The following is an 18,558-nucleotide window of genomic DNA, read 5'->3' as shown; positions in this document are numbered from 1 at the left end:
ATAAAGAAGAACAACATTCCATTGGAGTGAATAATACGTTATTATGAATTAAGTTATATTTATTTTTTATGTGTGTGTGTGTGTGTGTGTGTGTGTGTGTGTGTGTGTGTGTGTGTGTATAGTTAGGAGGCAAAAATACCTGACGCTAATGGCAGAGCTAGCATAACTATTAGCGTAAGTGACCCAAATGTGAACACACTGTACATTAATGAACTACCAACCATTAGTAATGTGTTTGCAAATGAACCTATCCCATTATGTAGGCACAATATTTGGTTTTGGGGATAGCAATAATGCAGCTTCTGCTACAATTGAGTATAGAGATGAAGTGATAATATCAGCCAATGAGGGAAGGAATTCAGATAACCAAAAATTAAGAGGCTCATATTCAAGAGTTACAGCAATTAAATGATGTTGTTGTTGTGATCTTCAGTCCTGAGACTGTTTTGATGCAGCTCTCCATGCTACTCTATCCTGTGCAAGCTTCATCATCTCCCAGTACCTACTGCAACCTACATCCTTCTGAATCTGCTTAGTGTATTCATCTCTTGGTCTCCCTCTACGATTTTTACCCTCCACGCTGCCCTCCAATACTAAATTGGTGATCCCTTGATGCCTCAGAACATGTCCTACCAACCGATCCCTTCTTCTACATATACATACATACTCCATAATCCACCATACACTGCGTGGCGGAGGGTACCTCATACCACAACTAGCATCATCTCTCCCTGTTCCACTCCCAAACAGAACAAGGGAAAAATGACTGCCTACATGCCTCCGTACGAGCCCTAATCTCTCTTATCTTTGTGGTCTTTCCACGAAACATAAGTTGGCGGTAGTAAAATTGTACTGCAGCCAGCTTCAAATGCAGGTTCTCTAAATTTCCTCAGTAGCGATTCATGAAAAGAATGCCTCCTTTCCTCCAGAGACTCCCACCTGAGTTCCTGAAGTATTTCCGTAACACTCGCGTTATGATCAAACCTACCAGTAACAAATCTAGCAGCCCGCCCCTGAATTGCTTCTATGTCCTCCCTCAATCCGACCTGATAGGGATCCTAAAGGCTCGAGCAGTACTCGAGAATAGGTCGTATTAGTGTTTTAGAAGCATTCTCCTTTACAGATGAACCACACCTTCCCAAAATTCTACCAATGAACCGAAGATGACTATCCGCCTTCCCCACAACTGCCATTACATGCTTGCCTCACTTCATATCGCTCTGTAATGTTACGCCCAAATGTTTAATCGATGTGACTGTGTCAAGCGCTACAATACTAATGGAGTATTCAAACATTACAGGATTCTTTTTCCTATTCATCTGCATTGATTTACATTTATCTATATTTAGAGTTAGCTGCCATTCTTTACATCAATCACAAATCCTGTCCAAGTCATCTTGTATCCCCCTACAGTCACTCAACGCCGACACCTTCCCGTACACCACAGCATCATCAGCAAACAGCCACACACTGCTATCCACCCTATTCAAAAGATCATTTATGTAGATAGAAAACATCAGCGAACCTACCACACTTCCCTGGGGCACTCAAGATGATACCCTCACCTCCGATCAACACTCACCATCGAGGACAACGTACTGGGTTCTATTACTTAAGAAGTCTTCAAGCCACTCACATATTTGGGAACCAATCCCTTATGCTTGTTAGGAGTCTGCAGTGGGGCACCGAGTCAAACGCTTTCCAGAAGTCAAGGAATATGGCGTCCGTCTGATCCCTTCATCCATGGTTCACAATATATCATGTGAAAAAAGAGCGAGTTGCATTTCGCAGGAGCGATGCTTTCTAAAGCCGTGCTGATGCATGGACAGCAACTTCTCTGTCTCAAGAAAATTCATTATATTCAAACTGAGAATATGTTCGAGAACCCTGCAACAAACCGATGTTAAGGATATTGGTCTATAATTTTGAGGATCCGCCCTTCTACCCTCCTTATATACAGGCATCACCTGTGCTTTTTTCCAGTTGCTCGGGACTTTACATAGGGCAAGAGATTCGCGATAAATGCAAGCTAAGTAAGGAGCCAATGCAGTTGAGTACTCTCTGTAAAACAGATTTGGAATCCCATCAGGACCTGGTGATTTATTTACTTTCAATCCATTCAGCTGCTTCACAACCCCAGGGATGTCTGTCGCTAAGTCCTCCATACTGGAATCTGTACAAGACTCAAATGGCGGTATGTTTGTACGATCCACCTGCGTGAAAGATTTCTCAAAAGCTAAATTTAAAATTTCAGCTTTCATTTTGCTGTCTCCCGCTGCCAGGCCAGACTGATCAGTGAGTGACTGGATGGAAGCCTTTGACCTGCTTACCGATTTTATGTAAGACCAGAATTTCCTTGGGTTTTCAGCAAGATCTTTTGCTAAGGTATGACGGTGGTAGTGGTTGTATGCTTTGTGCATCGTTCTTTTTACAGCAGCATGAATATCTAACTTTTGCCTGTCCTCATTCTCCCGATCTTTCTTGTACCGTGAGTGCAACTGTCTTTGCTTTCTGAGCATTCTCCGAACTGAGCTGTTAAACCACAATGGGTCTTTTCCATCCGTAACCCACTTTTTCAGCACATACTTGTCCAATGCGTGATTAGCAATGTGTTTAAAATTTGCCCATAATTCTTCCACGTCCATTGTCCCGGAAGTAAATGGAGTCGATTCATTTACTAAGTGGGATGCTAACAACTGCTTATCTGCTCTTTCTAGTAAGAATACTCTCCTAGCCTTCTTGACAGACTTTTTAACTTTCGTAACCATAGTCGTAATGACATCATCATGATCACTAATCCCTGTCTCAACACTGACACTGTCGATGAGGTCTGGTCTGTTCAAGGCAACTAGATCTAAAATGTCTCCATTACGCGTTGGCTGTCGATTTGGTTGCTCAAGACAGTTTTCGGATAATGTGTTCAAAAGTAATTCACACGACAGCTTGTCTGTACCACCTGTAATGAATCCATAGACATCCCAGTCTATACTAGGTAGGTTGAAGTCACTTCCGACTAATATAGCATGATCCAGGTACTTCTGCAATACAGAGTGTAGACTCCCTTTGAACGATTCTAGAACTGTCATGGTGGAACCTGGTGGCCGGTAATAACACCCAACAATTAATTTTATTTCTCCTAGCCCTGTTAAACGTGTCCAGGTAACTTCACAATCACACTCTACTTTGACCTCAGTAGACACAATATTTTTGTCAACTGCAATGAAGACACCACCTCCTATGGTGTCTAATCTGTCTTTCCGATACACGTTCCAACCCTCACTAAATATTTCAGAACTTCCTATCTCAGGGTTCAGCCAAGTCTCAGCCCCTACAATAATTTGCGCATCACACACTTCCTAGAGGGCAGTAAATTCAGGAACTTTATTCTGAACACACTGAAAATTTACTGCTAATATCTGGATAGCTTAAGTGTCTTTACACTGAGTGCGTCCTGATTTCCCTGCCTGCACGTCAACTGGTAAGTGTTCATCAGGACACCTTGCACTACTGCCTAGCCTAAAAAACCCCCATGTGCATGCCACAAGTACTTTGCTACCCGAGTAGCCGCTTCCTTTGTGTAGTGCACCCCAACCAATAGCGCAAGTCTAGAAATATGCAGCCAAGACCGTCACAGAGCCGATGAGGCCTCTGGTTGAGACCCTCCACTCGGCTGCAAACCAAAGGACCCCGATCCACTCTGGAAACGATGCTGCAAATACAGAGCTCTGCTTGCACCCCGTGTGCGAGGCCAGCGGTCTTCACCAAATGCGCCAGCCGCCCGTACAAACTGAGGATAGCCTCAGAATCCAAGCGACAGGCATCACTGGTGCCGGCGTGAGCAACTACTTGCTGACAACTGCACCCTGTACGCTCGGTAGCCGCAGGCAAAGCCGCCTCCACATCTTGGATGAGGCCCCCCCGGCAGACAAAACGAGAGCACGTTGGAATTCTTTCCAGCCCTGTACACTATTCCCCTAAGGGGCTCCATCACCTGCCTAACCTTGGAGCTCCCAATAACCAGCAAGCCTTTGTCCTCGTGTGCCTGCTCGGGCCCTGCTGACAGAGTGGCCACGTGCCCACTGACAGGATGAACGGGCGAGGCCAGCCTCCACATTGACCCTCCGCCTCGAGCGACGTAAACGTGCTGCAGTCTGCCACTCACCCTGAGGTGAGGACGGCCACAACGCGCCAGGTACACTACAAGGTGCCTCAGTGGCCAAGTCAGCGGAAGCAGCAAGCGACACCTGGGTTGTCTCAAGCGACCCGCCAGACCCTCCACTGTCGCTGCACCTTAAGGCAGCAGCCTGAAGGCAGCTGACCGTGGCCAACAGCACACTCAGCTGCTCGCGAACCACGGCCAGTTCCTCCTGCGTCCGCACGCACACATCCTATCCATCCTACTGCTAATATATGGGCATATAGAGTTGCGACAAATAAAATAGCAATATGCGACTGCACAGTTGCGTCACCATTGCCAGATTGAGCTGCGATATAAGAACAATTACTTACGAACTAAGCAATTAAATGACCACGACTATGCCACTATACAGATATTACAATGCGATCCTACCCCTGTCTTAGTACAAATGACAACCGCCTTCGCGACGTTACACTGTAACATTATTAAAATTTGATACAACCCCTTTCTAATTTGAAAATACGCAAAGATCCAAAAATTTCCCAATGCAAGCACACAAACACACAAAGTAATTTGAATTAAACCTGCAGAACTAATACAAAAAACTGAATATACAATAAGTTTCTGCTACTGCTGCTCCTATTAGAATTGTGATCAACCGACTATATTTATTTTTTAATAATTTTATTTTTGTGACTTAAGGTTAAAAACTATGGTGTTACATACCCTGCCCAGTTCTCCGTGCAATCTAATACACTGTTTTCTGGGAGGGAAGGTGTGTTGGTCCCCAGAATGAAACCACCTAGTGTCGAGGTCCAGTGTGCCGCCCAGTCTGTGGATGGTTTTAAGGTGGTTTTCCATCTGCCTCGGCGAATGCAGGCTGGTTCTCCTTATTCCGCCTCAGTTACACTATGTTGGCGATTGATGTGCAAACAATCCACGTATGCGTACACCATAATTACCATAACACGCAAAAACTGGGGTTACACCCGTCTGGTGTGAGACATTCACGCGAGGGGGGGGGGGGGGGGGTGTTCACTGGGGACTAAACCGCACAATAACCCTGGGTTCGATGTGGGGCGGTGGTGGAATGAGTGGGCTGCTGTAGCCTGTTGTGAGGTTGTGAACCACTGAGGGCTACGGTGGGGATGAAGCCGCTCCGTCGTTTCTAGGTCCTCAGTTCCATACAGTACAATACAATACAATACAATACAATGGTGGTACATATGTCACCACAGCACCTTAGTCAGGTATTAAAGCTATGGTGGTAAATGGATTTCCCACTTCCCTCTTGTGAGTTATTATGCGTTGCCATTATGAAAAGTGTTTTCTGGTTTTACTTTGTTTTCTTTTACTTCATTTAAAAAATAATATTTGTTACTGATATTACAGTTTACTAACCACAATGTGAAAACAATCCTTGAAAGTTTATCATGCAATAAAGATATTAGCTGATAAAGATCACAGTAATGTATATTGCAGAAGCAAGGAGGAATCCCACGACAAACAGAAACTGATTGTTGTAGCAGTTTTCACACGCTTTGTGCAATGCACTACCACAAGATGTCAGGCATAGACAGAAGTGGTAAGACATATTCCCAAAAGCTTTGGGATACCCCTAAGTTGGTGTAAGTATGCTTTCCAAGGACCACAAAAGGCAGATTAATTTTGTAATATCCCAAGCCTCTTCCAGAAACTACTTTGGTTGTAACCATAGTTCCCAATAACCATTAAAACACCATTGTTTTGTGGGATATCTACTTCCCACAGTCCTGAAGGCTATATTTCATAACAAACACAAACTACAGTTAGTGCAGCCGACTGCTACTAGATACCAGGAGTGTACAGAAGTGGTATCACACATTCCCTTAAACACAGTAAGCAAATACATTTAGTGGGAAGTATATCCCTAACAGCTCGCAAAAGGGCTTGTATGCTTACTACGGATGCAAATTTTGTAAACAAGGATGTAAGTGCAGCAGGAAAAGACAATCATAGTGTGTGTCGTTGTACAAGGGGCTGTCAAATGAAAATCAGACAGATGTAAAATAGTAAGTGAACTGTTTATTAATTCAAAATGAATAAAAATAGCTCTTCTTACATTTATTACACTGTGTGTTGAGATAGTCAATGCCTTCATAGCAATGCATCTCTTAATCTGAAAGCAAATCAATGGCCATGAATGCCTTTCTTCAGGGCTCCAAAAATACGGAAATTGCATGGGAAGAGATTGAGACTGTATGAAGGACGTTTAAAGGATTCCCTCAAACTTCTGCAGCATATTTAAAACAAATTTGACAACATGTGGACGAGCACTACGTTGGCAGGTTGTTTTGACTGTGCTGCTGGGAAGACCTTACACACCCTCCATACAGTGTCGCTCTCTCCCCATGCAATTTCTGTATTTTTGGAGCCCTGAAGGAGGACAAGTGTAGCCATCAATTTGCTTCGGATGAAGAGGTGCACACCTGGTTACAATCATGGTTCTGTAGGCAATTGCAAACATTTTTGCAAGAAGGCACTGACCATCTTGTATCACAGTGGGATAAATGTATTAACAGTTATGATGATTACTTTTGAAATAACAAATATTTCAAAATAAAACTCAGTTGTCAGTTGCACAGATATTTTCATTTCACTAAGCCTACAAAATTAGGGTTATGGTAAGTCTTTAGACCTTCGCTATGCATTTATGTAAAGTATTTTGTAGATGGTAAAATTAACTTCTACATTTACAGGAAACTCACCACAAAGAGATAACATCATTCATGTCTCTTCTTGTCATCCCTTTAAGCACAAACTGGGATTCTTACATACTACGATTGAGCCTAATATTGAGGTGTTCCTCACCCTTTTTACTATTGATATTCTAAAGTATACAGTGGTCAAAATTGGATATCAAGCAAGCTTTGTACAAAAGTCTTATAAAAATAAAAACAACAAGAGTATATATTCCTCTACACTCGGTAAAAATGGCTTTACTATTAAGAGATCCACTACAATTAAGAGATCCACAGCACTCCCATTTCTAGGTGAAACTTCATATTTTTTAACTAATTTGACATCACTGTGTCCTATACCACCAATAATGTCACCAAGTTGCTATTTATACATAACGAGAAAACACTATCTGACAAGTTTCTCATATCCATCGTATTTAGTGAGCACTTGTTCAACAAAGATGGTGAGAATTCATTTAAGCCTAATTTTGTAGAACATCTCAAAATTGAAAAACACATTCTTTCTCCTCCATCCTTGCTTAACATGGAAATTTTGGAAATACTTGTCAAGGGCTACAAAATTAAACGTTTAGAAGAAACTGAAAAATATTGACATTCCCATCTAAATTCAAAAGATATGATCAGCTTGCACTGAAAACAGACACTATTTCGATTGTATAGTATATTATAAAATGTGAAAATTTGCCCATTACATTAGAACATTATACATTAGAACTGTGTGTAATGTTTTCTCAGATGTATTATGTATACCCTTCTCATACCTTAATTATACATTTTATATGCTTTTATATGCGTTTCTTGCTGCTGGCACCACAGTTTGACATGCAAATGGCTGTGATTTTTTCCTACTGTAAATTTTCAATCAGTTTTTACAGTAATCACATATAATATGTACATTTTTGGACATATCATGGCATATGCTTGTTTGAGAAGATACTGATATCTGCTAAACCAATACCAAGTAACTTTTTGTAATGCACTTCTTACATTTTACATAAATTTATAAATTTTCTAAAGATTTGTATCTCTAATTTTGTAGGCTTCTGAAGATCACAAATTAATTTGCCAAAACCAGTAAAGTGAAATAAAAATATCTGTGCGACAGATGACTGAATTTTATTCTGAAATATACACTACAGCTATTGACAAAATAGTAAGTAGAATGACATTTTCACTCTGCAGCAGAGTGTGCGCTGATATGAAACTTTCCTGGCAGATTAAGACTGTGTGCTGGACTGAGACTCAACAAGTTCTCATTCTGGAAACATCCCCCAGGCTGTGGCTAAGCCAAGTCTCCACAATATCCTTTCTTTCAGGAGTGCGAGTTCTGCAAGGTTCGCAGGCTTCTGTTAAGTTTGGAAGGTAGGAGATGAGGTACTGGCAGAAGTACAGCTGTGAGGACGTGGCGTGAGTCATGCTTGGGTAGCTCAGTTGGTAGAGCACTTGCCCACGAAAGGCAATGGTCCCGAGTTCGAGTCTCGGTCCGGCACACAGTTTTAATCTGCCAGGAAAGTTTCAAAATAATAAGTAGTTTACTTATTTTATTTCATTGATCTCATTTTCATTTGACTGCCCCTTATATGGACATTGTTACTAACAATCTCATGAGATGACTTTAAAGAATTCAACCACAAACATTTTCAGCTAGTTGATTTTGTGAAAAAGTTCAGAATTGCCATTCATACATTCAGAAAATAACTGAAAAATTATACCGTGCATATAACACATGAGGAGCAGTGAACTTGAGTAAAACATGTTGCCAGTCAATATGTAGCATATGAAGAATTTGAGAATGTATTTTATCACACATACTGATCCCCAGAAAATTAAGAATAGCAATGAAAATGACACTGAGTTCCCACAAAATAAATTTGGCAGAAATGATGTCACAGTGGAATCATAGGGCACCAAATCCAATAACATACTCACAAAAAGTAGTAAATCTACTGACTACGATGGTGTTTCTAGTGAAATGTAAAATCCTGTGCTGATTTCATAGAGCTAACCTCAAGCTATCTTTGTAATTAATCAATGGCTCAGAGCATATTTCCTGCTAGACTTAAATATGATGTAGTAACACCTGTCCATAACACTGGACAAAAGCAGACCACCTTGTAGACTGATTCCAATCCATCCAGTCTTTTGAAAAGTTTCAGACAAAGTAGTCTGACAAAATACAGATTCATTTTACTGAAAAGAATTTGTCAACTGCTTCTCAGTGTGGCTTTCACAAAAGATCCTCCAGTGAGAAAGCTTTATGAGACGACACAAATGATGTCCTGGGAGAGCTGAATTAGAAGGAATTATCCTATTTGTATACTGAATGACTTTACCACTGATGGTGTAGTCTCCAAATTTCTACTTCATAAACTAAAACAAACACATCCCTCTTCCACAGATGGAGTCTGTCCTAAAATCCATAAACCTATACTTTAGGCGACACACTGTAGCTGGTTACTGTGATTCCATGGAAAGAATCTCTGTCCCTGTTTAACACCACCTTCAATCAACGGCCCCCAGACTATCCTTCCACATAAAGTGCACAAATTCCTTTCTCCATCACTTCTCAATCATCCCCACCCCATTATGGAGGCCACTATTGCCACCACCACCTTATTATACACCAAGCTCCCATGCTCGTCACTGTCAAACACTACCCTTTCTCAACAACCTACCATCACCAAACCGACCTCCTCATTCGTTATACTGCTAACCCACTATATCCTACCATACCTACTTCTTCTTTGACAGCAAGATATACAAATCAATTTGAGGTATGGCCATGGTCACCTATCTGGCCCTTTTACTATTCAACACTAACTATTCAACAATGCCTGACTGAATCCAAACCTACAATCTCCTTTCTGTTCAACTTATCCTCACTAGTGGTGTAAAATGACTGGGCACTTTTAAGTTGCGACAAATGCCCAGGATACATGCCTCGGCAAATGCCCAAAATTAAAAACTGAGCAGGCATCTATGAATTTCAAAGATTAACTGATAAGCCATGCTTATATAATAATTTAGCAGATATTTTGTATTGGAAAATATGTTTTGCAACACTGCTTCTCTGGTGGTTGGGTAACAGATTTGAAAAAGATGCTTGAGGTTTAGGGGAGACTTACTAAGGGAAATAAACTGGTCTGTAAATGTAATTTTTTACATCTTTAATGATGTCAATTCTTGGGGTAGAACATACTAAAAAAGAAAACAACATCCAAGTTCAAAAGTTATTTTTGAAATATATTTTATATGAAGTAGCTAGTGTGTAGGTAGTATTTTTATTTATACTGTACTACTGCAAAAAATTAGAGTAAAAAGGTTTATCCATAAAGATTTTAATTAGGGATGGGTCATGTTCCGATTCTGATTCCACAATTTCAAGAATCACCAATTCTATAGGAATCGACTAGTATCGGAATCTAACAATTCCAGCATCTTGGGCTCTGATTCTTTGGTATTAAAGCTTTTTTATGTCATTTTATTTTCACAGCAGTGCATACAAAAGCAGGTAAAGAATGCAGCGGGATAGGAAACTATCGTCTGTCTCAAAAGTTGCTACATCCGACAATGAAGCATTTTTTCACTGGAAACGGTTTAACATTTAACAATACATTTATCAAAAAGAAACAAATGCAAGGTGTTTAATACATTCAGTAATAATTTTGTAATCAATAATCATTGTTCAATATTATTCAGAGATCTGACAAATTATAAAGTGTGTTACGTTACAAAGCGATGACCTAAGGACAAGGTTTTTTATACTAGCTCCCCACTAAACAGCTGTTCTACGTTGAGTGTGTGTGTGTGTGTGTGTTTACGCGTGCACGTCGATGGCCGTTCATGCTGACTGACAGCTTGTTGGTTGTCATGCCTACATAGAATGCAGCACAGTGGTTACAGCTTGGCTTGTAAATCACATGACTGTTTCACAAGTAGCCCTGCCTTTGATGGGATAGGTGATGTAAGTGACCGGACTGGAGTAGGTGGTGGTAGGAGTACGTATGGGACAGGTCTTGCATCTAGGTGTATTACGGAGGTATGAGCCATGAAGTAAGGGATTGGGAGCAGGGGTTGTGTAAGGATGGACAAGTATTTTGTGTAGGTTTGGTGGATGGCGGAATACCACGGTAGGAGCGGTAAGAAGGATAGTGGGTAGGACATTTCTCATTTTAGGGCATGACAAGAGGTAATCGAAACCCTGGTGGAGAATGTAATTCAGTTGCTCCAGTCTTGTATGGTACTGAGTTGCAAGGGGAATGCTCCTCTGTGGCCGGATGGGAGGATAATTGCAACGACCATAGGTGGCTAGGCTGTACGGAAGGGACTTCTTGGTATGAAACGGGTGGCAGCTGTCAAAGTGGAGGTATTACTAGTGGTTAGTAGGTTTGATATGGATGGAGGTACTGATGTAGCCATCTCTGAGGTGGACAACCGAGTCACATTCTCTGCCAGGATTTTGACTACCACTCATTGTGCCCTGAAATCAGAAGTATCCTCCATACTATTCTCCCGCCCCCTCCCTCAGTTGTATTCTGCTGCCACCCAATCATGCAATATCCTCGTCCATATCTACTCCGTCCATTTTCCCAACTACTTGCCTCATGTCTCATACCCCCACAAGAGACCTAGATGCAAGACCTGTTCCATATGTCCTCCCACTACTATCTACTCCAGAGTCCTGTCAGACATTTCTTATTTTGAGCAGGGTCACCTCTGTAAGCAGCCATGCGTTCTACCAACTTAGTTGCAACCACGGTGTCACATTGTACCTGAGCACGAAAAACAACAAGCTGTTTGTCCACATAAGTGGCTACTGCCAAACTGTGCCCCAGACAGTTGAACCACCCATGTTGCTGAACATGCTGTCTGACATAATGTGCTTCTGGCAACTCTGCCTAAAGCACACCTTTTATTTTCGAACAGCCCCCCCCCCCCCCCCCCCCCCCCCCGGCCTCAAACTTCACGAGTCCATGCTGTACTCCACTACTCCACCTCCTTATCCTCTTCCCCTTACCTGCTCCCACTCCAGTACTACATAAGCCTTCATCCCACCAATACATCTACATACTCCTTTTCCCCTATCAACTTCTCTCCTATCCCTGTCCCCCTCCCCCCTCCAGCACAATCTTCTGCACTTAGCAGCCCTATCTTGCTCCTACAATGTCCCGGCAGGCTCCTACAGGCAGCATTTGCATCTTACTCCTGTTATCCCTGCCCCTCCTTATCTTGTGCCTCTTCCTTACCCCCACTATCCACCTCAGCTAGAGAGTTGGTCACTTCAGATGCTGTTGCAGTCGGGGCTTAGTGCCCAGTGACAGCGGCCATGTGTGTGAAGTGTGCCTGTGTCAGTTTTCTACTTCTGAAGAAAGATTTTGTTCAAAAGCTGAAATATTTCTAGCATTCTTTTTCACTGTGCCTATCTTCATCTCAACAACCAACTTTGGTGACCAGCAATCTATCCTTTCTGTATTGGTGTTATTCCATACTGGACTTTCTACTGCTTAAACTTTGCTGTGACTTATACATTACTTTCTATGCACGGAGGACCACTAACAAGTTGTCCACCTGAATTAAGGGCCACTGTCTAACTATAGGCAAGAGAAATATTGACCAGAAGGGCATAACTTGCAGCTGAACACAACATGGTGAACTTCGATGGTTGCTTCATAATACCTGCCATCTCTGTACTCTCTCCTTATGCCAACTTCTCTGTATTATACGTAAATTTAAGTGAATCACTGATGTCTGCTGCAGTGGGAAATTATTTGGAATCAGCGGCAACAAGGGAAAATGTCTACCGGATTGGGATTCGAACCCGGAATCTTCTACTTACTAGGCAGGTGTGTTAACCACTGCACTATGCAGGACACAGCATTATTGCAACTGCGTGGACTATCTCTGCATGCCTCACAACTGATCCACATTCCCACTGAATACCACTTATCTGTAGACCCTGCAAATTAATTTACCTTTCACTACTATAAGAGTCCCTCAGGAGGTCAGATGTATTTGTGCATCTGCACTGAGGAGAACGTTGATCCATTGCCCAGCTAGACATATCAGCTATATGAATGTGTGGTGTCTGTTCTTTCGGACATGTCCTAAAGTACAGACACCACACATTCATATAACTGATATGCCTAGTTGGGCTATGGATCCACTGTCTTCAGTACGGATACACAAATACGTCCAACCTCCTGTGGGAATTTAAGAATAGAGAACAGCGAGTTACTGGATAGGGATTGTGGAATGTAATGTTCAGTGGGAATGTGGATTGGCTTTGAGGCATGTCAAGATAGCCTGTGCAGTTGCGATAATGCTGTATCTGAGCTGGCACAGTGGCTAACACACCTGCCTAGTAAGCAAGAGATCCCGGGTTTGAATCCTGGTCCGGTACAGATTTTCGCTCAGCGCTGCTAATTCCGCGTAATGTCCCACTGCAGTTAACATATAATTTTTCACAGCTGCAAATTCTGAGTGGTGTCTGTTCTTCTGGACAGTTCCAAAAGAACAGACAACACACATCCTTAAACCACATCCTTTGATCCCCAGTTCACCTGACTCCAGTTTTAACTAGTGCCATCCATATCAACCCATGTTTTGCTTCCTACTTCTCTCCATTTATATACACTCTCAGTATTCTTCCTATGATCTGCTTTTTCTTTTATTATGTGCCCCCTCCTCGTGCCAGTCACTTTCTCAGCTTAGTCCTCCACTTTCTGTGTCACAAGCAACTTCCCATGCCTGCACTAGGGTAGGCTAGTCAGTGCCACATTCATAGCCCACTCCCTTGGTACCCCAACCTTTCAGCTGTTAGACCCCTCCAACTTGTTCCTTTCATTCACTCCATATGACACATTCCCTCAGCCTACTCAGGCTGCTGTGCTGGGACAATGTAGCCATCTGAGAACATGTAGCAAAGTACACTCCTGGAAAATGAAAAATGAACACCATGAATTTGTCATTCCAACAGGGAGATACTTTAGTGACACATTCTTGATGATGTACACAACAAGCACACAGACAGAGCCATATGCACATAAGTGCAGTCAACAGAGTGTGCACAATGTCAGTGCTAGTACTATGTACACCCTCCTCCTGCAGCATTGCAGGCTGCAATTCTCCCATCGAGGCGATCGTGGAGCTGCTGAATGTAGTCTTGTGGAATGGCCTGCCATGCAATTTCCACTTGGTGCCTCAGTTGGGCCAGAGTTTGTGCCAGACGTGTAGACTGCACAAGATGATATTTCTCCGGTCCCAAACATGTTCAATGGGGGACGGACCCAGGGATCGTGCTGGCCAGGGTAGTTGACGTACACTTTCAAGAGCAAGCTAGTTGGCACAGGATACACGTGAACTGCATTGTCCTATTGTAAAAGTACATCATCTTGCCGGTCCATGAACAGTGTACATGATTGGTTGGATGATGGTTTGAATGTACTGTGCACTTTTCAATGTTCCCTCGACAATCACCAGATGAGTACAGGCGGCGTAGCATATTGCTCTCCAAAGCATTATGTCAGATCCTGTCCCTTTGTGACTCTGTTGTATACACTCCTGACACTGGCACTCACCTGCACGACGCTATACATGCATACAATCATCATTGGTCCCAAGGCAGAAGTGACTCATCGCTGAAGACGACACGTCTCCATTCATCCTTCCATTATGCCTATCGTGACACCACTGGAGACAGGCTGAACAATGTTGCAGCGTGAGCAGAAGATGCCCTAACGGTACACGGGACCATAGCCCTACTTCATAAGATGGTTTTGAATGGTTCTCGCTGATTCACCTGGAGCAACAATGTCCCTAAGTTGTTGTGAAGTTATGGTGCTGTCCAGTATGGTACTTTGTAGGATGTGATGGTCTTGGCATGCATCTGTGCATTGCTGCCATCTGGGGCCAGGTTGACAGGCATGTGCTCCTTCTGCTGACTACTGGCGACAATGTTGATGTACATTGGAGAACACATGCCCCATGTGTTCGCAATTCTGTAGTATGTCCACCCAGCCTTCTGCAGGCTCACTATATGCCCTTGCTCAAACTCCAACTGCACAAACGGTTCATGTACATGCGGTTGCAGCATGCTAACAATGCTGCAGACACAGACAGAGCTCTGTATGCCAGAGCAAGCTGGCTGCCACTGGCTTTGGCAGAGAACAACTGCGGCGCAGCTAGCAACATTCCATGACCTATAATGTGGTTCCTGGTGTGTCTACAGTGCTGCATATTTGATGATCCCATGCACTGCTCTCTCTTTGTGTCCAGTGCAAGTACGGCGGGTATTATTCGCTTGCATCAATGGATTTGTTTTCCATTTTCCAGGATTGTATGTGAATATGAATGTTTTTGTTAGTTACACTATGTCATCAAAAGTATCCGGACATCTGGCTGAAAATGACTTACAAGTTTGTGGTGACCTACATCGGCAATGCTAGAATTCAATATGGTGTTGGTCCACCCTTAGCCTTGACTACAGCTTCCACTCTCGCAGGCATATGTTCAATCAGGTGCTGGAAGGTTTCTTGGGGAATGGCAGCCCATTCTTCACAGAGTGCTGCACTGAAGACAGGTATCAATGTCAGTTGGTGAGGCCTGGCACAAAGTCAGTATTTCAAAACATCCCAAAGGTGTTCTATAGGATTCAGGTCAGCACTTTGCGCAGGCCAGGCCACTACAGGAATATTATTGTCGTGTAACCACTCTACCACAGGCTGTACATTATGAACAGGTGCTCGATCGTATTGAAGATGAAATCTACATCCTAGAATTGCTCTTCAACAGTGGAAAGCAAGAAAGTGTTTGAAACATCAATGTAGGCCTTTGCTATGATCGTGCCATGCAAAACAACAAGAGATGCAAGCCCCCTTCGTAAAAAATATTATCACACCATAACACCACTGCCTCCGAATTTTACTTTTGGCACTACATACACTTGCAGATGATGCTCAGCGGGCATTCGCCACACCCATACCCTGCCACCACATTGTCATATCGTGTACCAAGACTCGCCACTCCACACGACGTTTTTCCACTGTTCCATCTTCCAATGTTTACACTCCTTACACCAAGCTAGGCATCATTTGGCATTTACTGGCGTGATGTGTGGCTTATAAGCAGCCACTCAAGCATGAAATCCAAGTTTTTTCACCTCCTGCCTAACCGTCATAGTACTTGCAGTGGATCATGATGCTGTTCGGGATTCCTGTGTGATGGTCTGGATAGATGTCTGCCTATTACACATTATGACCCTCGTAAACTGGTGCAGTCTCTGTCAGTCAACATCTGAGGTTGGCCTGTATGCTTTTGTGCTGAATGTGTCCCATTAACGTTTCACTGCACTATCATGTCAGAAACAGTGAACCTAGGGATGTTTAGGAGTGTGGAAATCTCATGTACAGACGTATGACAAGTGATACCCTATCACCTGACCACATTCGAACTCAGCGAGTTCCATGGAGTGGCCCATTCTGCTCTCTTACTATGTCTAATGTCTACTGAGGTCACTGATATGGATTACCTGGCAGAAGGTGGCAGCAAAATGCACCTAATATGAAAATCGTATGTTTTTAACGGTGTCCAGATAGTTTTGATCACATAGTGTATTTGCTTCTAAGTACATTAACCTAAAACTTAAAAATAATTTAATTGTTGCTGATTGTGTGGAGGACTGTCCAAAAGTTGACCAGTATCAAACAGACTACTTTTAAATGTAACCTATCATTTACTCAATGCATCCTGCACATGGTAACAATCTACTCCAATTAAAGTTGTCACTGTTATTCCATTGTTAATATTCACTAATAAATATACGACAGAAATCTTGATGGAAAGAATAAAGACTTGTCAAAAATAATGTGATGTCATAAATGGAGAATGCAAATACACATCTGGTAATTCTACTTGCAATTAATCAGAATCAGTTGAGAAACAAATGAAAATCCCGTTGTTCTGTATAATATAGTCATAATCATTCTAGCACTATTCATTGTCATTTTAAAGGGAATTAATAACACAGAGAACTGATATGGCACAGTATCACAGACACATTTCACATACTTTGGCCATGTCTTGTTGACGTTCTTCAGTCTCTGTAACACTTGCCACAGAGAGGACTTCCTTCAGCAAACCAAGTATCTGCTTTACTCCTGGGCTAGGTGTTAAATCAGATGGTGGGCTCTCCACACCCTCCCTCACATGGCTCTGAACGTTATTCTGTAATGTTCTCAGAAACACCTGCTGGCTCTGCTCCTGCAGCTCTTTCAACGTTCCCTCAAGTGTACACTTTTGGACAACCTGAAACAAAAAATAATATAGGTATTTTAATCTCTGGATAAGTTTCCCTAACAGTAGTTTGTACTAAATTAAAACTCAGTTTCAGAGCCACCTGACAATAACAGTTTTCAGAGTGAAGTTCAAGCCAAGTTGTTTATAAGAGATCAATACTATTGCTTTTTTAAATGCCAGATATTTAATTGCAAGCCATTCCACTTCAAAGAAAGCATCAATTCCTTCATAAATGTTTTTCACAAAACTGTCCTCAATATGGTGGATCTGTCACTAAACCAAAGGCCCAAAATTGGATTGCAAGGCACAAGCCATTACCGTTACTAGTAGTGCTTTTACTAAAAAGCAAAAGGAGATGGGTATTATCTGAACTTTTGTTGGTGCTAACATGGGTTGAGGTGGATGGGGTGGATGTGTCTGTGTTAGGAGGGGGTTTGTGCTGGGAAAACGAAGCTCTGGGGTTACACTGCTGGGACAAAACTTCATCTGCTCAAGCAGTAAGGTCATATACCACAGTATCCTTGAAAACTCAAGTCACATACAGAGGTATTAACTGTTTGAAGTAACTGAAATTGCCTTATTGTCATGTTCAATAGTAGTTCTGATTGTTACAAATTATGTATTGATTTCTAAAACATATACATTTGCTCGATCTCAGAGTGACAATAGTCAGAGGACAAAACACCAATAGCTTGGATTCTTCATATTTCTAATAAGTTAAAAGTAGGGAATAAAGTATTTGAGAAAAAATTATCAATGGTAGTCACAGATTCTGACTTTGTCATTGCACTGTCAGTGTTGTTGTTGTTGTTGTTGTTGTTGTTATCAAAAGCCGCATTATTTTTGTGTATATATTTACTTCACAGCTCCATACTTTAGAATAAATAACACTGGTAAAATGAGAGATCAGCCATACACAAAATAACTTCAAATTAACAAGCAGTTACAACAGTACAACTACAATTAGTGCACTTATTCCCAAATGGAAGCTAATGAGTTGAATACGGTCAACTAATAGGGACATGTTAATTTATTATGCCTGTGCCAGAATATTTGGAACAGAGGACATCACAATTAAAATGTATCAGTGTGCTTTCTGGAACAGCCAACTGGAAGAGTACAGATAGGGATGATAACAGTAAAAATATTTTCACTCATCTACCCACTACCTTCCACTGTTCAACATCACCTTTTATGTGCAGCATCCAGAGTCTATCAGACACTCTTGGCTGTATCATTACAAAGGAATGTACAATTTTCACCAACCAAACCAGAAGTGTCAACTGCTAAGTTACCAAGTTACTTTACACCTTTTTTAATCTCCATTACAGGTAAGTTTATTTGAATGTCTAACTTCTCTGAGGCTACTTAAGTGCTAAGTGAATT

The 18,558-nt window shown here is 42.1% G+C and overlaps 1 protein-coding gene across 1 annotated transcript in view; it reads right to left on the bottom strand.

Moving 5' to 3' along the window:
* The window catches only part of LOC126267372 (conserved oligomeric Golgi complex subunit 6-like), a 115,467-nt gene that overhangs the window by 42,971 nt on the left and 53,938 nt on the right, over positions 1–18,558 (bottom strand). The window contains 1 exon segment of the mRNA XM_049972553.1: positions 16,945–17,181. Within this exon segment, the coding sequence (XP_049828510.1) occupies positions 16,945–17,181 (237 nt within the window).

The sequence above is a fragment of the Schistocerca gregaria genome, chromosome 4, assembly GCF_023897955.1.
Source record: "Schistocerca gregaria isolate iqSchGreg1 chromosome 4, iqSchGreg1.2, whole genome shotgun sequence".
NCBI classification, from domain to species: domain Eukaryota; kingdom Metazoa; phylum Arthropoda; class Insecta; order Orthoptera; family Acrididae; genus Schistocerca; species Schistocerca gregaria.
This window is presented reverse-complemented; position numbering and strand designations above follow the sequence as displayed.